Here is a 19,841-nt window from a genome sequence, read left to right on the forward strand (position 1 = left end):
TTTAACGCTCTTTTGATTGTAGCTTCAAAAGGGTGTTTTGAATTGTATTTTTTTTGTAATACAAAGAACAATACGACAACAAGAATAATTATAATAATAATATAAACTAAGAACAATCGGCCCCAGTTCTTAAATTATACTTTCGTTTCCGAATAAACAAAAAGAGTGGATATGGACCATCAATCTAAGAATAGGTTTAAACGAAGCAAATGAAACTGCAACTAAGTGTTTTCATCTCAGCTTGCATGTTAAACAACACTGATCAAGCCCATTTTCTCCTAACCCTTGATGACGTATTTCCTTCATTCGAGGCAGGCCGTATACTAACACGCAATGTCAATTGTTTTGAGTACCTACACCTCCTCACGTTAATTTCGCGACGGCAAAATTTAGCCAATCTCAACTTTGGTCCAATGTTATTTAGCAATTTTGGAAAAATCGTCCAATTTGCTACATGAACTTGTCGCCAAATTTTATGCAAAACGTTGTTAAATGATTCAAATTGCTGTACGTGACCAAACTTGTGCATAATTGACAAGTCAGTACTCCAAACGTCAAAATATAATTTAATACGCACGTGCGCTTCAAACAGATTAAATTAAAACACAGACGGTCGCAGGAAAGTTGGTTAGTTCTCGAGCGAGGGGTACGGTAATAAAACGCGATGACGAAGCGATCCCGTCCTGCGAAAAAAGATCGCACTTACGATACCGAAGGATATACCAAGCGAGCGGGTTGTTTATGTTTCAAGACAGACCGCGAAGAGGAGGTGAGTGGCATTTTAAATACAAAGATTCAAAAGACACTTAAACGCGAGTAAAATGCTTACCGTGATGAAACAAGTTATGTAAACATGAACATCAACAGAAGTTAGTCTTTGGGAACTTACACGTAATTGTAGCATAAATAAATCAGGGTTTTAATGCATGAAAGTAAAAACAAGATCCCTATTAAATCGATGCTCCTATCTGCAGCTGTCTAAATGCTCCAAATTGGATTACGTAACTGAACTTTTTGTAACTAGTTGTAATTGTTAGAGCTGTTTATTCAAACTAAGTTGATTACTGGTTAAACTTATGCTTTGCACAAACTGCCTTCTTTTTCACGTACTCAAACTTATTTCATTATTGCAATTTCTACATCGAACCGAGCTATTTCTTTTTAGCTGCCTGCTCATATTGATTGCATGATGCACAACACCGAAGCTGAGCAGGGTTCAGCTCCGTTGTCGAATTATCATCAAGCATTGATTAAGATTCATGCTAAGTTAAAACAAAGTTCTATTTTTTTCTGCTTTTACACAAAAGCTGATCTCGTGCACTGAACGGTGGCAAATATGGGTAACCCTATTTTACTTTTTCGACGACTTTTTAAATAGAAACTTCAACTCCTATTAGCATGGACGAAGTCAACGCGTGTTTCCAAAAGATGAGGGTTTATACCCAGCCTGAAGTAATTGACAAGGGTTGGAAGTATAGCTGTTTTCCTGGTATAATTAACGTTTCCAGAAGGTTGACGGAGGAAGGGTTACCTGTTGCGGTGATTATATTCAGTCCGTATTCATGCAGGATTCATGAGAAGTAACTCCGGGGTTTTGCAATTCAAGAGGCCCTTACCCAATTAGCGATTCTGCATTTAGGTAACACCATCTATATGGGAATACCAATAAATTGTTGTTGTTGTTGTTGTTAATTAGTTGCAGGCATTGAATTCACGTGGCGTGACGGCAGTTTTTATGCATCACGACACAGCTAATTTCTGTTTAGTTTGGCATTATGCCTACTCCAAGGAAATTACTATTACCGATAGCTTTCATTGTATCGTTTCGTAGTATATCGTTTTCTTCCTTTATTTTACCAAAGGAAAAAAAAAAAGAGAATATTTCAACAGATGTATATTATGAAAATTTCAGTGACGCTTGACTAATGGTCGTGAAAGTTAGCTTTTAAGACTAGCAAGAAATAATGTGATATTTCTATATAGTTGTATTGTATTGTTGATAAGACATTTGATAACAAGTTATTGTCATGAAATTTTGTTGCGTAATAATACTAAAATGTTAATCCGTTTAGTTTCGCAATTTCTCGAAGATATATTTATCTAAATAAGTTCTCGGATTCGCTTAATTTTAATTTTCCGGCGCATCGATGCATCTGGAAAAAGGGATGTTGGAATTTCGTCGCGTTTGTCGTTTTATTGGGACAGAACAACTTTACGATGCTGTTTCAAGTTTGCAAAAGATAAAATGCGCTTTTGTATCCGAGGACCGAATTAAATTTAAATTCGGCACCACTCCTAAAACAATTATTTAGAATCATGATCATAGACACTTTTGTGCCTTACGACCTCAACTAAAGCAAGATGTCAAGACCCGCATTTTTCGCTCTCAGAATAAAATGCCAAAGTGTGTAATGTGGAACGGTGATAACTGACCTTGTTGAAAACACTAGCTTCGAATTCATCTTCTCTGCATACTGAGTTCTTGAAATTCTATATTCGCGACAAAAACTTGGACACAACAAGTGGATTTGGCGCTTTCAAAGTTCATCCGAGTCGATAGTTTGATATGACAACAATGATACAATGTGGGTTAGATGACCCTATATATTCATAGTTCACTGAAAGTTGCGAAATCTAATTATGCACGGTATTGCAACATTTTAGCGAACTGCAAAAGATAATACATATGTACAAATTGGTTAAAATGAGAGCACAGCAACATCTCGAAAACGTGATCAATATATTGCAATACTTGGACATTGTACTCTCGTCACATTTCGAAAAAATGCGTGACGATCACAAAGCACGTACACTTTTTTATATAAAGGACCTTTTTTGAAAGAACGTCGAGGATGGAATTAGTGCAGGCAATCCAAATTTTAAGAACATCTAAGATAACATCTGCAACAATTTAAAAGAACAGTATGAGCTCTGGTAAAATGTAAAACTTGAGTTTACTTGTCCAATAACCAAAAGCATTGGAGGCCATCTTTGAACATAAACGGTAATTGCATTGGCTGAATAGGCCCTTTGCAGCTGGGGTCACGTGACCAAATTTTTCCTAAAAAATTTTTGTATTATGGGCTATAACTTAAAGAATGCCAGAAATGGAAAGAGCGCATCGAAAATACCAAAGAGGCCAAGTTTGAGGCCCCAGGAAAAAACGAGTAAGTTTATACCATAGTTTGAATTTTCGGAAAATTTAGAGGATTCGTATGGAAAATGTTGCTGGAGAGCAAGGCCTTGCTCTCCAGCAACATTTTCCCATACAAATCTTCTTATTCTTTCAAAAATTCAGACCATCATAAAATCTCATTCTCTGATGATGGGGGCCTCAAACTTGGCCATTTTGATATTTTCGACATGCTTTTTCCATTTCTGGCATTCGTTAAGTTATAGCCCATAATTTTATGAAAAGTAGGTCACGTGATGGCTTAGCTGCAAAGGGCCTATTGGATTGGAGAACACTTTCGGTAAAAATTATGATAACTCTATGGGGGGGGGGGGGATGTGAAATGGTTAGGGATGTACGTCGTCTTTTTAGGGATGTAAATTACTGATTTTGGTCTCCCTTAGGGTGTTCTGGAAGAAACATATATATTCGAATTCTTAGCCGTCAAGACATCTTTCTTTTTTTCTTTCAGTGTTGAACTCGAGGTAGTGTGAAGTGGGTCAAACAAGGTTCGAACCACGCCCAAATAAGTCTCCCTTAAGGGTTTAACTCAAATTTCAGAAGACCATCTCAACCTTTTCACATGGGAGTTAACCCCCCCCTCCCCCCCATCCCCTGCGCACGGTAATCAAATCGTTGAGCACAGTTCAGACAACGAAACAGTGCTCGGCAGTAGTCGGAAGCTGGGAGGAGCCGCTGGACATTTGATTGACGGTAGCAAAAAACGCATTTGTCGGTTGAGCTTTGAATTTTAGATTCCGCATGTCATTGAAAGGCGCAGTAAAAAGGTTAAATAACAGCTGTATGTTCTTCATTCATGAATCGCCGCATTACTGAGCCAATTTTCTTTTCTTTTCTTTTGTAATTGAAACAGGTTTTGTTGATAACAAGCAACCGCTCTCCTGATCAATGGATTGTCCCAGCTGGCGGAGTAGAGGTTGGAGAAGACAACCAGGATGCAGCTAACAGGGAGATATTAGAGGAAGTAAGTGACTTGCCCACCAATACTTGGCCATTAAGTAAAATTAACGTTTCGCATGGTAACCAGTTTTCTCTTGATTCTAAGATTACTTCAAAAGCTAGACATAAATCTTTGGATTTGTGAGAGGCGCATAGCTTCGAAAAAGCATTAGATGTAGAAAACTCTGCATGAGGTAATTGATGAGGTCCTTTGATGTACAAAGCGCAAGTACACAGACAAGTTTGTGCGCAAGTTTGCGTACAAGTATCGCGCAAGTACGCGCGCGAGTACGCGCCCAAGTGTGCGCACAAATGCGCGCGCAAATACGCACGCAAGTACGCGCGAGAGTACGCGCCCAAGAACGCACATAAATATGCGCGCACGTATGCGCGCACGTATGCGTGCAAGTACGACTCAAGTACGCGTCTCGAGCTTGCGAGGAAGTTACCTTACACCAGGAGATGGGAAATCCATGTCCGAAAACTGGAAGTGACGTACGCAGTACACAAATGTTTTAAAAAGGACTATTTGATTAAATTCCCAGAGGCTTCGGTAGTCGTGCCAGTACTACCTCCAGATACCTGCTGCATGAGATGAGCTCAGTCACCTGTTCAGAGACCTGCACAAAACTCTGTTCTTGACTGATATCATTTTCTCTCCATTCTCTTGCAGGCTGGGGTGTGTGGAAACATTGTTCGTTCTCTTGGAATGTTTCAGGTATGTATAAACCTACGCCGATACTTTTTAATTTGTTTTAATCTGTTTGGTGATTGTACTGAATATTAGTCAATGCAGCAGCACTCTACTGTCTAAACTGAATCACAAGGAAGCGAATTGTCGAACTCATTTGATATACCAGTAACTGTTGAGATATGCTAAGATTATCACAATTATATGCGAAAAGGAAATTAAAGAAATTTGTTCGCGGAAGGAAGGACTGATGATACATGTATCCAGATTTAGTTAAAACAATTTGTAGGCAAAATGTTGGATAGCGAATTTACCATAACTACACATGCGTTAGATGTTTTCTTAAGTACAAGATGATTTATTAAGTCGAACAGTTTTGCACTTGAAGATTTTTCAAGATTTTTCAAGACATTTTTCTTTGATCTTTTAGAACGACTCAAGTAATACAAGAACAATGATGTACGTTTTACATGTTAACAAAGTCCATGAAATGTGGCAAGATGCAGCCAGAGGTAACTTAACGAACACTTATTTATTTATTTATTTGTTTGTTTGTTACAATTTAATGACATCTAGCAATACAGAAATGCCATAAGGGTGGTCCGTAAAAGAGTCAAAGACCCCATACTCAGACAGGCCACGTAAAAAATATATTATAGACAGGTTAAAATAACGAGAATTTAAGGAGCCAAAGCAAAGGATAACTCTGAAATCGAATTGTGCATTATAAAGTTATATGGTAAAAATTAAAATAAAGATAAACTTTTTATAAGCCAACCAGTTCAGTTAGTATTCGCTAAGCCGGTTCCTTACATCACGCTTAAAACTTGAAATACTAGACGCTGATCTAACTAGAAATGGAAGCGAATTCCGCATGTCTACAATACGATTAAAAACATGTAAAGTTAAAAGTGTTTGTTCGAGCAAAGTTCTTCTTAAAGGAGAAGGTCACTCCTAAAAGCTTACCTTTTTGTTTTCACTTATAGCAAGGAAACATTCAGCTTTTCCACTCACCGAAGTTTCAGTCGCTAAAGTTCCTGCTATTCTGAAGAAATTCGTCTCGAAAAAGAAGCCCAGAATTCGACTGCAAAATGGCGGCAACTATGTCGAGTTGTTGGCCTTCTTTATAGACGAATTTCATAAGGAAAAGCTGCACTTTAGAGGCTAAAACGTCGGTGAGTGGCTAAACTTAGTGCGACGTTTTTATCAGTGTTGGCAAAAAAATATACATTTTTTGCAGTGGCCTTTAAAGTAAGTCTACATTTTTGTCTCAAAGGGTAATTAGCAGTATTAGAGTGAAAATTGAACACTGGAATTAAATAAAAGGTCTTATGAATGCCAACATCGATTGCCTTTCTTTCTTTCAGGTCGAAGAAGAAGATGGTTTTCAATCGATGAAGCCTGGGCCCGACTCTCTCACAGGCCTCACCAACAATCCTACTTGTGTGACGTCATGCAGTCAAAGTGGAGAACAAACCCCAGTTTTGTAGTGTGTATCGACTCACAAAGCAAAATAACAAAAGGTCCTGAAGAGATTTCCCTATAAATCTTTCTGATATGAATTCTAATATATATGCATGATTTAGATTTTTTTAAAATTGATTTACAAATACAATATACATAGGAAAAAAACTAAACAAATAAAAAGAGGAAATACTGTGCAAAATTTTTTATGTAGGTTTTGTTTTATATTTTTTGCTCAACTGTAGATAGTCTATATATTATACGTGTTACTTAGCTCTTACAAATTACTAATAAACAGAATAAATTGTTCAGCCAAATTTGTCTCGTTGTTGCGTCTCGTATTCACGAAATTAAAACCTTCATTTCATTATTCAAGACAATAATAATGATGATGATGATTAAGACAAAGGTTACCTTTATAACGCGCAGACTTCCATTTGATGCTTATAACGCGTAGAAAAATCACGTACAATTATAATACATTAAAAATTGCAATGTGAAGGATAAAATGACGCGCTGAAGAAATTATAGTAAGTGGGGAGAGGTGGGTGAGGGCCTGAGGGGGGGAGGGGAAGGATTAGGTCTGTCCCGATATTTTTATTTTGTACTTCACAATAATTGCCAACATTGGTCAAGAAGAATAGAAAATATGGGCGAAATGTAAGGATACTCTGAAGTCTAACGGAACAAAACGCATGGTTCATTTGACGTCTTGCCGAACGATGTCAAGTGACAGGTTATGCGTTCAAACTTCACAAAGTTTATTTATGCAAAGAAATTTGCATAGTTTGAAGTTTTCTATGAAATTGTTGACTTTTTCATGTTTGATATGCGCTATGAAACTATATTTTGCTCAAAAAGTTGCTCAGAATTTTAAGGCAAAAAGTTGCTTCAAAAGCCAACAGTTGCTCTAAGGTTGCCAAGCACAATCGGGACAGGCTTAACATCATTTCCCCCTTTCCCCCCTTTTTTTTCGTTTTCCCCCTTTTCCAGCGTTAATTCGGATTCAGTGGAACACCAAATCGAAAGACGACAGAAACCCATATACTATACTGAAAGGTAAAACAACGTTTTCCTCTAGGACAAGGACAGTGGGATACATGTGCAAAATGCCCTGGAGGTGATTTTCCTCGTGCAAGATTCCCGTGCAAGTTTATCACACTGTGCAGCGATTTCATGACACTTACGGCTTGGAATAAATTGGTATCTGAAATAATTGGGTAGGGGGGTTACTCCCAGAAAAATTGGGCGGAGATGTGCAAAACCCTTGCCCTCTATAGCACCAAAATCTGCCATTTCGCCCACGTTAGGTCCTATTGATGACCTGACCAAAACTTCGATACCTAAGCTAGTTCAGACCAATTTTTATATGCTTTACTAGCTTCTTCAATAGAACAGACCCAGTTCATCAGATTAGAGCGCAAAAACCATACCCTATATTTGAGACCAAATTAAAATGGCCAAAATTGACACCATATTTCTGACCAGAACGGCTAAAAAACCATATCTTTTGGGGGCGCACATACCCTTAAACATACATAAGGGAGTTACTAACCCAACTGCCCCCGGCTCGGGAGAATGGAAAGTACTTTCATCATCGGGCTTTCCATCAGTCGGACCAAAAATTCGTTCAATAATAGAGATGCTTACTGCTTAAAGATACCCAAATTATGGACTGAGGTCTGCAAACATGTGCACGAATGACACGAATCACGAAGTTTTGGCCCAAAATAGGGCCAAGATTTCGAGAACTGCCGCCAACATGTGCCTGTTGGCCTTATCAGAGTGAGTGCGCGTGACTTTAGGCATAATAGACCTGGTACCAAGTCACGTATACATGCGGTATAATCTGATAAATGGAGTCGTCCACGTGGATGAAACAGTCCGTGTTGTCTACAATGTAGATCACAGAAGCTGATCACAGACACTTGTTTATTTCGTGCAATGCAATGAAGGAGCGAAAACGTAAAGCGAAGAAGGATCGGACTTACGATTCCGAAGGCTATACAAGGAGAGCGGGTTGTTTATGTTTTAGGACAGACCGCGAAGAGGAGGTAAGAAAACTAGTGTGAGAGGATCAAAGGGTCTTTCAGTTTCACGATCCTCAGCTCAGAAGAGAGGGATATTGTACGAATTCAATACTACTTAATTATCTAATCTGTAATGTTATTGAAACCAACTGCAGCATAACTACATCAGGATTTCAAATTATCGAAGTGATACAACATGAAAGTTTCATTTGGATAACGCGACGTGACAGTAAGCACATGTATACACATTTCGTTTTTCCCGCCGCTTGATTTTCAAACACAATGCTTTATCAAAATAAAACCGGGTTATTAAAATTGTTTTGGCGCGAAGAACTGCGAAGAATTTTCGGTAGAAATAGCCTTCATTTTATGGTCTCCCAGTGCAGCACGCCAGGGAAGGCAATTAGAAAAAGAGAGAATTGAAGTATTCAACACAAAGCTGGTATTTACATTGAAAAATGTTGGCGACGTGAGGCAGAAACTTCACTAAGTTAGGCAGATTAAAAAAGTTTTCAAAAACTAGTGGATCGTGCTGTGAAAGAAGGTCACTATTCAATTAGGAGTAACAATATTTAGTAGACATCCTGTTGGTTTCGTTAAAAATAACTCGAAGGTCTGTTTACATTTTTGTTGGTTTACCTTTCGTTTTACACGTGATCTTTTCATTGAAACGTGACGACCGACAGAACGCGTGAGGGTCCTACAGAAACGAAACACAACAGCAGCTACTAGCTACAGAAATGCTACTAGGGAAAATTCTAGTGCAAAACAATTGCTGGTATAGGGGGTTAGAGCTATAATTTAACCTCAAAGTAATGGCTATACGTTTCTAATTAAAACTGATTATGCGTAACTGAACCAATTTGTTTAGACACCAGTATTTGCCTTTTGGCCAAGGGGTTTAGGGGTTCCAAAAGTCAATTTCTTACTTGAGTAACCAAAACGCATAATTGAGCCGATTTCTTTTTACTTTCTTTTGCAATTAAAAAACAGGTTTTATTGGTAACGAGTAACAACTCTCCCGATGAATGGATTGTACCAGCTGGTGGGGTAGAGGCTGGTGAAGAATTCCAAGATGCGGCTGTCCGAGAGGTTTTAGAGGAAGTAAGTGACTATTGCCCTGACTCTTTCCCCACCCCCACCTCAGCTTGATTTTTGCTTTAGTTTACAATGTAAATGTTGCTGAAGTGGTTAAAGACTTGAACATAATGGCAACAGTATGGAATTCTGGGGTGGATCTAGGGAAAGGGTGCAGGGGGTGCACACCCGCCCCCCCCCCCCACCCCTCTCAGATGAAGCCTTCTTCTTCATATTCGTTTTTAAAATTTGTTTACCTCACCAGTCAGTTATGCCATTTCTTAGTGGTGCACCCCCTCCTAAGAAAATCCTGGATCCTCCCCTGGAATTTCTCTAAATGTCAGTGAGTTATCTCTCCCAAGGATCTAAAGCTTCAGGTTGTAACAGCCTTCTAGCTTCTACCAATAAAACACTAGGTGGCCAGTTGTTATAAAGTTTTACTGCATGTTCTGATTGTAAAACTCTACCAAAGGTTAATCTAACAAGTCATTATCATTTTGCTGTCATCAAGCTAGCAAGCATGGCAGCACTCAAGAAAATGTGCTTGCACAGGTGAGGGGAAGCTCTTATCAGAAAACTGAAGAACAAAACTTCAATTCATTCCCAGAGAAGAAGTCATGTTGTGGTACTCCAGTGGCAGATCTAGGGGAGGGGCCCGGGGAGCCTGGGCCCCCCTTATTTTGGGTAAAAAAGATGAAATGACAGAAAGAAGAAAAGCCGGCAGGGCAAGTAAAACAAAACTGGCCCCACCCCCCCACCCCCTGCTTAGCTCAAGGTCTGGATCTGCCACTGTTCTCCCAGATACAATAAGATGTAGTGCAGTCTGTATTAATGAACTAATGGTCTTTTTTCTTCATTAACTTGCAGGCTGGGGTGTGTGGAAATGTTGTTCGTTCTCTTGGAATGTTTCAGGTATCAAATGTTGCTTCTTTTCTTGCTCAGTGTTTTACAAACTGCACTAAACCCCCCGTGGGGGTGGGGAACTCCCCTATAGAAAGGATGGGGATGCTTTGTTGTATCTTTTAGGGGTTAAAAAAAGCAGTTGTGGTACCTCTTAGGGTGTATAGCCTCAAAAGTGCCTTTTAGATATTGAGCGGAAAAAAAAAATGACGGGATATAAATTGTTACATATAAGAATTGGTACCTCTTTTGGGGGGGGGGGGGAATAAATTTCCAGCCACGCCCACAGTTTAACAGGATCTTGATACCTCTTAAGGGTTCTTTTCAATATTTTCGATGAACATCCCTGTCCTTTTTGTATAGGACTGCCCCTGCCCCCCTCTCTGGATATTGAACATCCTGCTCTCTCTCTGTCGAGAAATTCCCCAGTATTGTGGCTATTCAATTGAAACAGTATTGTTCTCACATACCAGTACTGTAAAACAGTACACTAGTTATTAAATGGAAACCAAAAGATGACAGATCAGATTGTGAAGATGGAAACAAAAAGTTACCAGTTGCAGGAGAAAGGTTGGAGTATTTACTTGGTCAGAGTTAAAACTCCAAATGGAACCTGGCAAGACTGGCAATATCGTCAATCTCATGTGATAGACTTTTTTTTCATTGTTACAGATTTTTAGATACAAAAGATTGTGATTAAACTTTTATTTATCTTTGTATTTAGAATGATTCCAGTAATTCAAGAACCATGGTGTATGTTCTCCTGGTAAACCAAGAGAATGAAACATGGCCAGATGCAGCTAAAGGTAACTTAAGACTTACATGTATCACTCGTCCATAGAATATTTTTAGAGTCAACAAAAGGGTTTTATGAATGTCTGCTTAACTGTCTTGTTTGCTTGCAGGTCGAAGAAGAAGATGGTTTTCAATCGATGAAGCCTGGGTGCGACTCTCTCACAGGCCTTCCCAGCAATCTTACCTGTGTGATGTCATGAAGTCAAAATGGAAAACGGAGCGATTTAACACAAGTTTTGCAGTGTTTGTTGACTCACAGAGCAAAATAACAAAAGATCTTGGAAAAAATTCCTACAAATCCTTTTAAGTTGAGGAATTATGAACAATTTAAATATATGATTTTGTACAAATGTAAATAATATGATTGTGGTATTGTATAATTTTTTCCACGAAATGACGTGAACTTTTAAGCCACATACTTTCACGGATTCCGGGAAAATATAGACAAATGTATGGAAAATTAAAAACGTGACTGGATGCTTCTTAGCACAGCTACGTTCTTCAAATTTGGTCAATACAATGTCTGCAAGTCTCTTAGCTTTGTTTGCTGTTGATAAATTTATCATAATTAGATTTTTAAGAAAATTATTTGCCATCCACGGTTCTCAGGATACAGATACTGTAATTTCTGATGCTTGTTGCATTTTATTGTATTTATATTGTATTGTTCACTGAAAAACCCATTTTTCAGGGAGTGTACAATAAAGTTTCATTCAATTTTTTTTTTAATTTTAAACTGTCAACTCATTCTGATTGCTTCCAAAACCATGAAAAGGTCTATTAAATAAGGATTTTTATAATTTTTTGTTCTGATGTAAATATTACACATACCCAATCAAATAAAGAACAGATAAACAAAGCTCAGATATCAAAATTATAAAAAACAAAATATAAGTTGAAATGTTCTTAATTTACGAACACTTCAGTCAGTAACCAAGGTATATTTGAAACCGGTAAAAAACATTCATTGTTATATCTAAAATTTTATACTTTATTGAGTATTATTTATCAATTTAAGGGGCTGATTGTAACATTTGTTTCTCGTAAACCAGAATTGCCCTGTTGGAAAATACAAATTAAAAATTAATTAACGAAACTGTAACATGCAGAAGAAAATTTGGACAGGAAGGATATGGTAAAAAGATGCATAATAATTGTAATTTTGTATTCTTAATGTCGTGTGCAAAAATGTTTCGTTAAACAGCACAATGAACTCACATGAACAAGGGAAAAACAACTCGAGTTCTTAAAGAATAACACTGGGTTGTTAGGAAATGTGCCTATTTTTCACATGAGCGAAGAAAAATTGCATTAGGGCCCATCAATAATGCAAGGCGATTTAACTGTGCAAATTTCAGAAGTGTTACAGTTATTCATTTGCCCCACACCAGCCCTACTCTCTTCGCCACCGATTTCGGTCAGCTTTGCCACGTAGGGCAGAAGTATCTCAGTACCTCTGATCTTTCATGACCTCAATCAATCATTTAAAGAGTGTTTGGGTAAGGGTGCTGAATTCTCGGTTCATTTTTGGTGAGCTAGCAGTTAAAATTTCAACTATTTACCAATCAATGCATCACTTGTATTTTTTGCCCTTATCACGTGCCACACAATAAACTTCGCTACCAGTCAATTCTCTGGCAACCAGCCTCTATTTTGTCTGGTAACAAGACAACCAAGACAACATAAACTGTTGTTCTGGCACCAACGGCCACATATTTTATACCACAGATTGTACACACGCTTATAACTGAGCTGGCCAGCAATTGTTTGTTACAACTCCTGGTCACCTGGATTGCCTCATGGTGTCGCCCACCCTGGCCATGAGGTAACCGGCCCCAGTGTGCACGGGACTTCCAGTCCCGTGGTCCAGACTGAAAGTCCAAAGAAAGATGTGCTAACTTTTCTTTCTTTACACTGTCAACTAAATGAGCGATAAGACAGACGAACTTGGGGTATAATGAAACAAAATTATACAGAAATATTTCTCGTTCTTTAATCAAATGACCATGGAGCTAACAGTCCGGGTGAACTGACTTACAATCCGGGCAAACTGGATTCAGGCGAAATGACTGCAATTCGGCCACCAGAGCAGCTCACCAGCCAATCTGACAGAGACTCGGCACCGGAAGCACATACATGTAGACCGCAAATAGGGATTATGAAGGCCACTAGAAACTTCTATCTGATGCAAGGTTCCATGGTCTCTGTGGCCTATTTCAACAATCTTGCAATAAGAGAAATTTTTCCCCCTTCCTCATTTCAACTGGTCAATGCTTATTTAAGGGTATTCCAATTTGACAGTTGACAGAAATCTGCCTCAGTTAAATGGTACATGATTTACCCTTTAATCCACAAAAACTGGATTCAATTTTAACTTGTTTATTTTGTCATACTGAATTTCCCTCCTAAATATACAAATACTGATTTTGTTTACTTCTACTTTTCACTTGTTACAACCATAAAATCCTATACAGCTTGGAAGTCAGTGGTCTTAAAGTAACACAAACACAACCTTTAAATATTAGTGCAGTACGTAAGTCAGTGCAGAGAACGAAAAGTACTCAGTTTCTACTTCCCCAATTTTTGTGGCTTGTAACTAAATGCCACTTGAGTTCACAACTTATTGCTTTGTTCTTGTGCTATAAAATTGCCAGAGTCTGCGAAAGAAGCAGTACATTATTGTGCTCTTTCCACCTCACAACTCCAGTACGCAATTTCGTCCCCAGAGCCTGCATGGTGTACATGTAGGTCAGCAACCAGGAAATCCTGGCTTGGGTTTGATTGGGCATACATGTTCAAGTTTAATAACTGTTTCTGAACTGCACAGAAACAGTAAACTGCTGTAGCTAATGCTGGCTCACAAAATTTATCCCAGAGGCAATTTCTTGGTGCAACCAAAAGGATTGCAACCTCCAGGAACAAAATTGCTCCAGTATGTCAATAATTTACCAATGGCTTTGGGCCTAAGAAAACCTGGGTTAATATCAAAATCAAATTTCTCCTTACAACATCAATATATTGCCAAGTAGACAGGTGGTGAGAAAAAGGAAAATCATCGACACATTGCCTTGATGTACTGCCAAATTCTTAGAACAGACATTAATTAAAGGATATCTAACAACTGGTAGAGAGAATTGAGGTTTTGAGCTCACCAAATGAAAGGGGATAAACGATGATTTAACAATTATTCTTTTCTCTATGTTCTCGAAATCAAAATCTTAGGTCGGTTTTTATGAGTCTAATACCAGTAACCAGTCTTAAATAATTATACATGCAAGTTTTAACTATTTCCGTTTGCAGCCATTGTTTAGGTTGTCACACAATGTTCTCTTCCACCAAGAAAACACATTGCATGGCAGCCAAAATAATGGTTGTAAAAGAGTCACACTACAAGAACCCAGAAGCTAGGCATTTTCAAATTAGTTCTTTTTCATTGAATTGAGGATTCTGAGGATTTCAATGAACAGGTTGATCATGTCCAGGTACAGGTTGATGGAAGCCAGGATGTACTCCTCGGGGGAGAGTTTGTGCATCAGCATGTGAGTGTCAAAGACAATGAAGGCCGAGAACAGCAGGGCACCGGCAATTGCATACAACAGCTCAAATGTCTCACTGTGGAAGAAAAACTGAAAGACAACAACAGAAAATAGTGTACTGAAAATTAATTTTCCCATTTTGCTCTTTATGCTACTAACAGTGGATAAAGCTGGATTTAACACCTTGAAACTCTTGTTCAGTGGCACAATAAAGCAATTTTTTCAATAATAAATTGTCAATTAATTAATTTTATTAAAAAAAATAATTACTTGATTAATGAAATTTTCACATAATCTACCACATAATTCTTGAGGAATAAAATTAATTAGCCCCAGGCTACAACGTCAGGACTAACTAAGATGCACATACCCACAGTTAAACCCTGCTATTTCAAACTCTCAGGGGAAACAAAAAATAGTTCCAAATAGCGGGAGTTCAAAATAGCCGATAGTAAAATCACTAAGAGGCAAATTCAAGAGAAATTGTTTGGAGTTCTAAATAACTGGGAATTCAAAATAACCAAGTTCAAATTAGCTGGGTCAAACTGTATGTAGCTGAGTATGGTGGCCAAAACAAAAACTTCCATTAATCAACTTTGTCAATATTCTATGCTTAAAAAATTAATTACAAATAGATTAGTTACTGGATGATACTGAAACAACTATCTTGTTTACTCTTGGCTTCTCAGTGAACTAAACAGAACTTGCAAAATTTTAGATTTTAATTAACACATGTAGTGTTGTTGACTCATGGACTAATACCCTTCACGAAATATCACGGGATAGTTCTATAAATTGTAGAAACTCAAACCAAGAGAAAATATTTTTGGTTTAATCAGTGTTTACCTGGAGAAACCCAGCTAAGATGAGGATCCACAGAAGGCTAAACAAGCTGTCAGAAAACAACACAAACACTGGTTACTCTTTGAATTCTCAAGAGATATCAACAATTTAATGACATCTACTGCATTGAAGGATGTGGAGGCGCAATGGCCTCATGTTTAGCGTGCTTATGTCCGGATCAAGCAGTCCAGGTTCGAGCCCTGGCCAGGGAAATTGTGTTGTGTTCTTGTGCGCACAAGGCACTGCACTCTCACAGTGCCTCTTTCCAGCCAGGTGTATAAATGGGTACCAGTGAATTTAATGCTGGGGGTAACCATGCAATTGACTAGCAACCCATCCAGGGGGGAGTAGAAATATTCCTAGTCACCTCATGCTACAGAAATCGGAGATAAGCACTGGCCTAATGGGCCATATGGCTTGTATGCAGACTTAACCTTTAACCTGTATAGCAAGGATACTATTGAAAAGACAATATGTATTGCTAAAGCCTTAAATCTGTACACCAAAATGACCTCAAAGTTCTATATGGAATAGCTCTAAATGTGATCTACATGTAGTTTAGTAGATACTTCAAGTCTAATTAATGAGCTTCATGGTTCATACAGTTTAATTATACTGAAGCAGTACTACATACTGTACACCTGAGTTCTGAACACTGGAGAGAGTAAACTTGCTGCGAGTCTACTTCTTCTTACTGTAGTGCACAAAATGAGTGAAGAAGTCTTCTCAAACTCATTAACAATTCATCAAGTTTAAACAAAGTAAGTCATGACCATTACGATGTTTGCAAATCTGATCTTTATTAGCATAGATTTTTATGCTCTTATTTCTCTGTTTTCTCTTTAATTTTAGTTTTGATTGAGAAGATATATCAAACACTCAAGACAGTGTTTGACCACATTTCCAAGCACCTTGAAGTTCGTCAAAAATACTCCACTGTGCGTCATATTTTCAACCCTCTTCTCAGTGTTTGGAAATGTGGTCAAACATTGTCTTTCATGTTCGATATATTACATGAAAGTGCATGACTGATTTCTGAGCAACAATGGAAAAATGAACTTTGAGTCCTCAAGACTATCATTAGACAGAGTGAGAGAAGCACCCTTTTGCAAATGGCATTTTAGGAACAACACATACCCAGCTCCCCATGAACTGTAGTCCTTTTTGCTTTGCAGTGTGTACATTGTCAGCGCCATGGTGGTTGCCACAGTCAGCACAAATGCTTCCAACACAAGTGCTTGGTCATAGAATGTCACTTTAACATAAAAAATCAAATCAAATCCACAGTTCAACCCCTCCAAAATGGCCACCCCTAGGAAAATGGATAGCGGCTGCCTAAAAGGAACTGACTGCTTAATACAGCTGTAGCTCTACAGCTAAAAACAACAGAAAAGCCCTCATCAAGACTTTGATTACTGGCTGCCTAATAGGGGTGGCTGTTTAATAGGTGGCCGCTTAATAGGGGTTGGACTGTGTATGCATTATTGATAAAATTACATTGTGCAGTGGAACCCAGTCTTATGGCACTTTACTAGTCTTGACTTTACCAGTTTTACCGCATAGAGATTAATTTATACACTAGTAACAGCAATGTACCAGGATTTACGGGACCAACCCTGCTCTGCATTGACAGTCCTTACATCCTCCTTCAGTTTGGCAGTACAGTATTTTGTACCAGTTAATGGGTAAACTAGTTTTTATGACGTGAAGAACCAGTACTTACCCAATGTACCCACAGTGTATGCTTCTGCTAATGTCTGAAATGAGACATACACTGAATTTATTTCATGTATTAAAATACAGTACCATGCAGTAGTTATGAAAGGGATCAACCCCAAGGCACATTACATAGAATATAGCAGGTAGGAAACCCAAACAACCTTCATTTTACTAGCTTGGTTAGTGGTGCCGAGAATTATTAACTGTTAGAAAAAAAATTGAAACATAACTGGGTTAAAAACCCCAACTGAACTAGGGAGCAAAGCACTTTGACAGTGTGGTGGTGAATGCATCTTGTATGTCCACTAAATACAAAGGCAAACATGACTAAAAGACTTTTTCTTTCGCTACGTACTGTAAATTATCAAGATTTCTGACATAAAAGTCACAGTTTTGTAACAGAACAAAGAGTTGCAGTGGCCTCATGGTTAGTGTGCTCGCCTCTGGAATGAGTGGTCTAGGTTCCAGCCTTGAGCGAAGAGGGAAAGACACTTTACTGTGACAGTGCTCCTCTCCACCCAGGTGTATAAATGGGTGCTTTGCGAACTTAATGTTGAGGGTAACCCTGCGATGGACTAGAATCCCATCCAAGGGGGAGTAGTAAAACTCCTAGTTGCTTCATGCTACTGAAATTGGGAGAAGCATTAGCCTAGTGGGCCACTTATTTCACATGCAAACTTTTATTTCACCTTGTAACTTTTATAACAGAACACAACAAAACTTCCCCAGGCAATAGGCTAGTCAAGTTTTCAAGCCCTGAAGACCCAAAAGAATTAGTCTGGACTAAGGTCTGACCATCAGACCCAGTATAGACTTTGTGCTTGGTTTATAAAATAGTTATACCATGAGAACTAGGTACTTGACTGACAAGATTCTAACTGTGCAGAATTGCTCAGCTGTAAAAGATTGCATATCAAATGCTAATTACCCAGTACTTCATATGATTACCGAAAAATAATGAAACTCACAAAAGCCAACAGCAGGTACATATTTGTTGGGTGTTCCTTGCGTTTAAACATCAGCCCAATCAACAGGCCAATAGAAAGAATGAAGGCCACCATCAAAAACTCTGGTCTACAAGAAAGATAAAGACTGTGTGGTAAACGAGGAAGTCCATGTCAATCCCACAGACTGGAGTTTATATGGAGCTATTTATAACTATTTTTCATTCGCCGAATTCCCATCCCTTGGGTTAGATTGGCCGCAAATACCCAGACTTGGGTGATCAAATGCCCTTATCTCCTGGATATACCTGACAAAAAGGAGAAATGGCAAAGAAAGAGAACTTCACCTTCAATCACCTGTTTTGAACTCCCACTGTGTCCCAACAATAGCAAGGATAAGCATGATGTTTAAAGCAAAAGGTTAGAGCAAAATGAAACTTTTGCTGTCTGTCTTCAGCTGTTTGACTATGTGTGATTTTTTGTGTGATGCGTTTGCGATAAATTTGATGCTTGACCTCTCTAATAATTGTGAACATTTTGATACATCAACAAATATTGACAAGCAAAATATTTTGCCTTTGGATGTCTTCTCACCTCACCACAATCTTGAGGCAGCCCCACCATATTGTCCAAATCTACCTCCCCAATAACAAACAGTGGCTTTTAATTCTCTTTCCCTGTGGCACATCAACTAGTTGAACGCCCATGGTATGTCTGGGATGTATGTGTGTACGTGTGTGTTTGGAGGGGGGGGGGGGGGGGGGAGGTGAAAGTTATGGTATGGTATTTGATCAATATTACCTTGCTTGTACAAAACCTTTGATGCTTTCTGTGTACATAAATATTCCCGCCACAATGATGGTAAGGGCAAGCTGGGCTGTGAGAATGCCATAAACCTTCCTTAGAAAACCTGTAATAGAACAAACAACCAAAACGAAAACAACTTAAATACATGTACCTTCCAAGATACTCTACACAAATATCATCTTTAATTTTAATAAAGTTCTAATGCAAGTCTGGACCTGTTTCTTTAGTTTCCAATTAAGTCTGCTCCATTTTTTCAGAAATTTTTTTAAAATGCTTATTCACAAGCTTCAAAGGCGATGTAGAGAAAGATACATCATTTAATGATGTGCGCCCGGAAATAGAGTTTCCATTATTTATATTCAGGATTCGACATCAGATAATGTAACATTTGCATTTTACACGCTACAAAACATTCGAAGATGTACAAATTCATTCCCTGACAGGACTTTTTAACCAGGTTCATATGGTAGAGGATCTAAAACGAGCTTTTACGAAACAACTCAATGAAAGAAAGCCAATTTCTAAAGTTGCTTTCGATTTAAAACTTCCCTAGCAGAGAGTGACCATATTTCCTGATTAACGTATGTATGGGCTTTTGTGGTTTAGAATACAGAACGAATACTCCAAAATACAAACCAAGCCGAATCTTGATATTAGTCTGGGCAACCGTGACTCCATAAGTGAAATCGTCCTCCAAACTCGACAATTTTGACCCTCCAAACATAGCATTTGAATCCGTTTTGCCAGTCGCCATCTTGAACGTCTGAAAATAAACCTCCGCAGCAAGAATTCACTGCGAAATAACGGAGCTATTGATTGGTTGGTTGAAGAGGAATAACCAATCGCCTCTCGCGTAAGAAATTTCCTCAGTTACCCATTCCAAATATGGTGAGCTAAGTGCTT

At 38.4% G+C, this 19,841-nt stretch overlaps 3 protein-coding genes across 3 annotated transcripts; 2 read left to right on the forward strand and 1 right to left on the reverse strand.

Annotated features, from left to right (window-relative positions):
• The first annotated feature begins 585 nt into the window (after positions 1 to 585).
• LOC149101242 (diphosphoinositol polyphosphate phosphohydrolase 1-like) lies at positions 586 to 6,604 on the forward strand. Its single transcript, XM_020746395.2, has 5 exons — positions 586 to 769; positions 4,047 to 4,157; positions 4,806 to 4,850; positions 5,254 to 5,335; positions 6,191 to 6,604. The coding sequence occupies exons 1-5, from the start codon at positions 665 to 667 to the stop codon at positions 6,367 to 6,369; spliced, it is 522 nt and encodes a 173-aa protein (XP_020602054.2). The 5' UTR covers positions 586 to 664; the 3' UTR covers positions 6,370 to 6,604.
• Positions 6,605 to 8,121: 1,517 nt separating this feature from the next.
• LOC110041120 (diphosphoinositol polyphosphate phosphohydrolase 1-like) lies at positions 8,122 to 12,191 on the forward strand. Its single transcript, XM_020746394.2, has 5 exons — positions 8,122 to 8,341; positions 9,311 to 9,421; positions 10,262 to 10,306; positions 11,019 to 11,100; positions 11,200 to 12,191. The coding sequence occupies exons 1-5, from the start codon at positions 8,237 to 8,239 to the stop codon at positions 11,394 to 11,396; spliced, it is 540 nt and encodes a 179-aa protein (XP_020602053.1). The 5' UTR covers positions 8,122 to 8,236; the 3' UTR covers positions 11,397 to 12,191.
• A 1,261-nt stretch (positions 12,192 to 13,452) lies between these two features.
• On the reverse strand, positions 13,453 to 19,730 carry LOC110041119 (protein lifeguard 4-like). Its single transcript, XM_020746392.2, has 7 exons — positions 19,575 to 19,730; positions 18,933 to 19,041; positions 18,156 to 18,261; positions 17,192 to 17,225; positions 16,606 to 16,723; positions 15,472 to 15,517; positions 13,453 to 14,715 (listed from the first exon to the last, which is right to left on the reverse strand). Exons 1-7 carry the CDS (start codon positions 19,690 to 19,692, stop codon positions 14,509 to 14,511), a joined length of 738 nt encoding a protein of 245 aa, XP_020602051.1. The 5' UTR covers positions 19,693 to 19,730; the 3' UTR covers positions 13,453 to 14,508.
• Between the last annotated feature and the right edge of the window lie 111 nt (positions 19,731 to 19,841).

This window comes from Orbicella faveolata, unplaced genomic scaffold (assembly GCF_042242905.1).
Source record: "Orbicella faveolata isolate gen_17 unplaced genomic scaffold, um_ofav_v1 contig_4, whole genome shotgun sequence".
NCBI lineage: Eukaryota > Metazoa > Cnidaria > Anthozoa > Scleractinia > Merulinidae > Orbicella > Orbicella faveolata.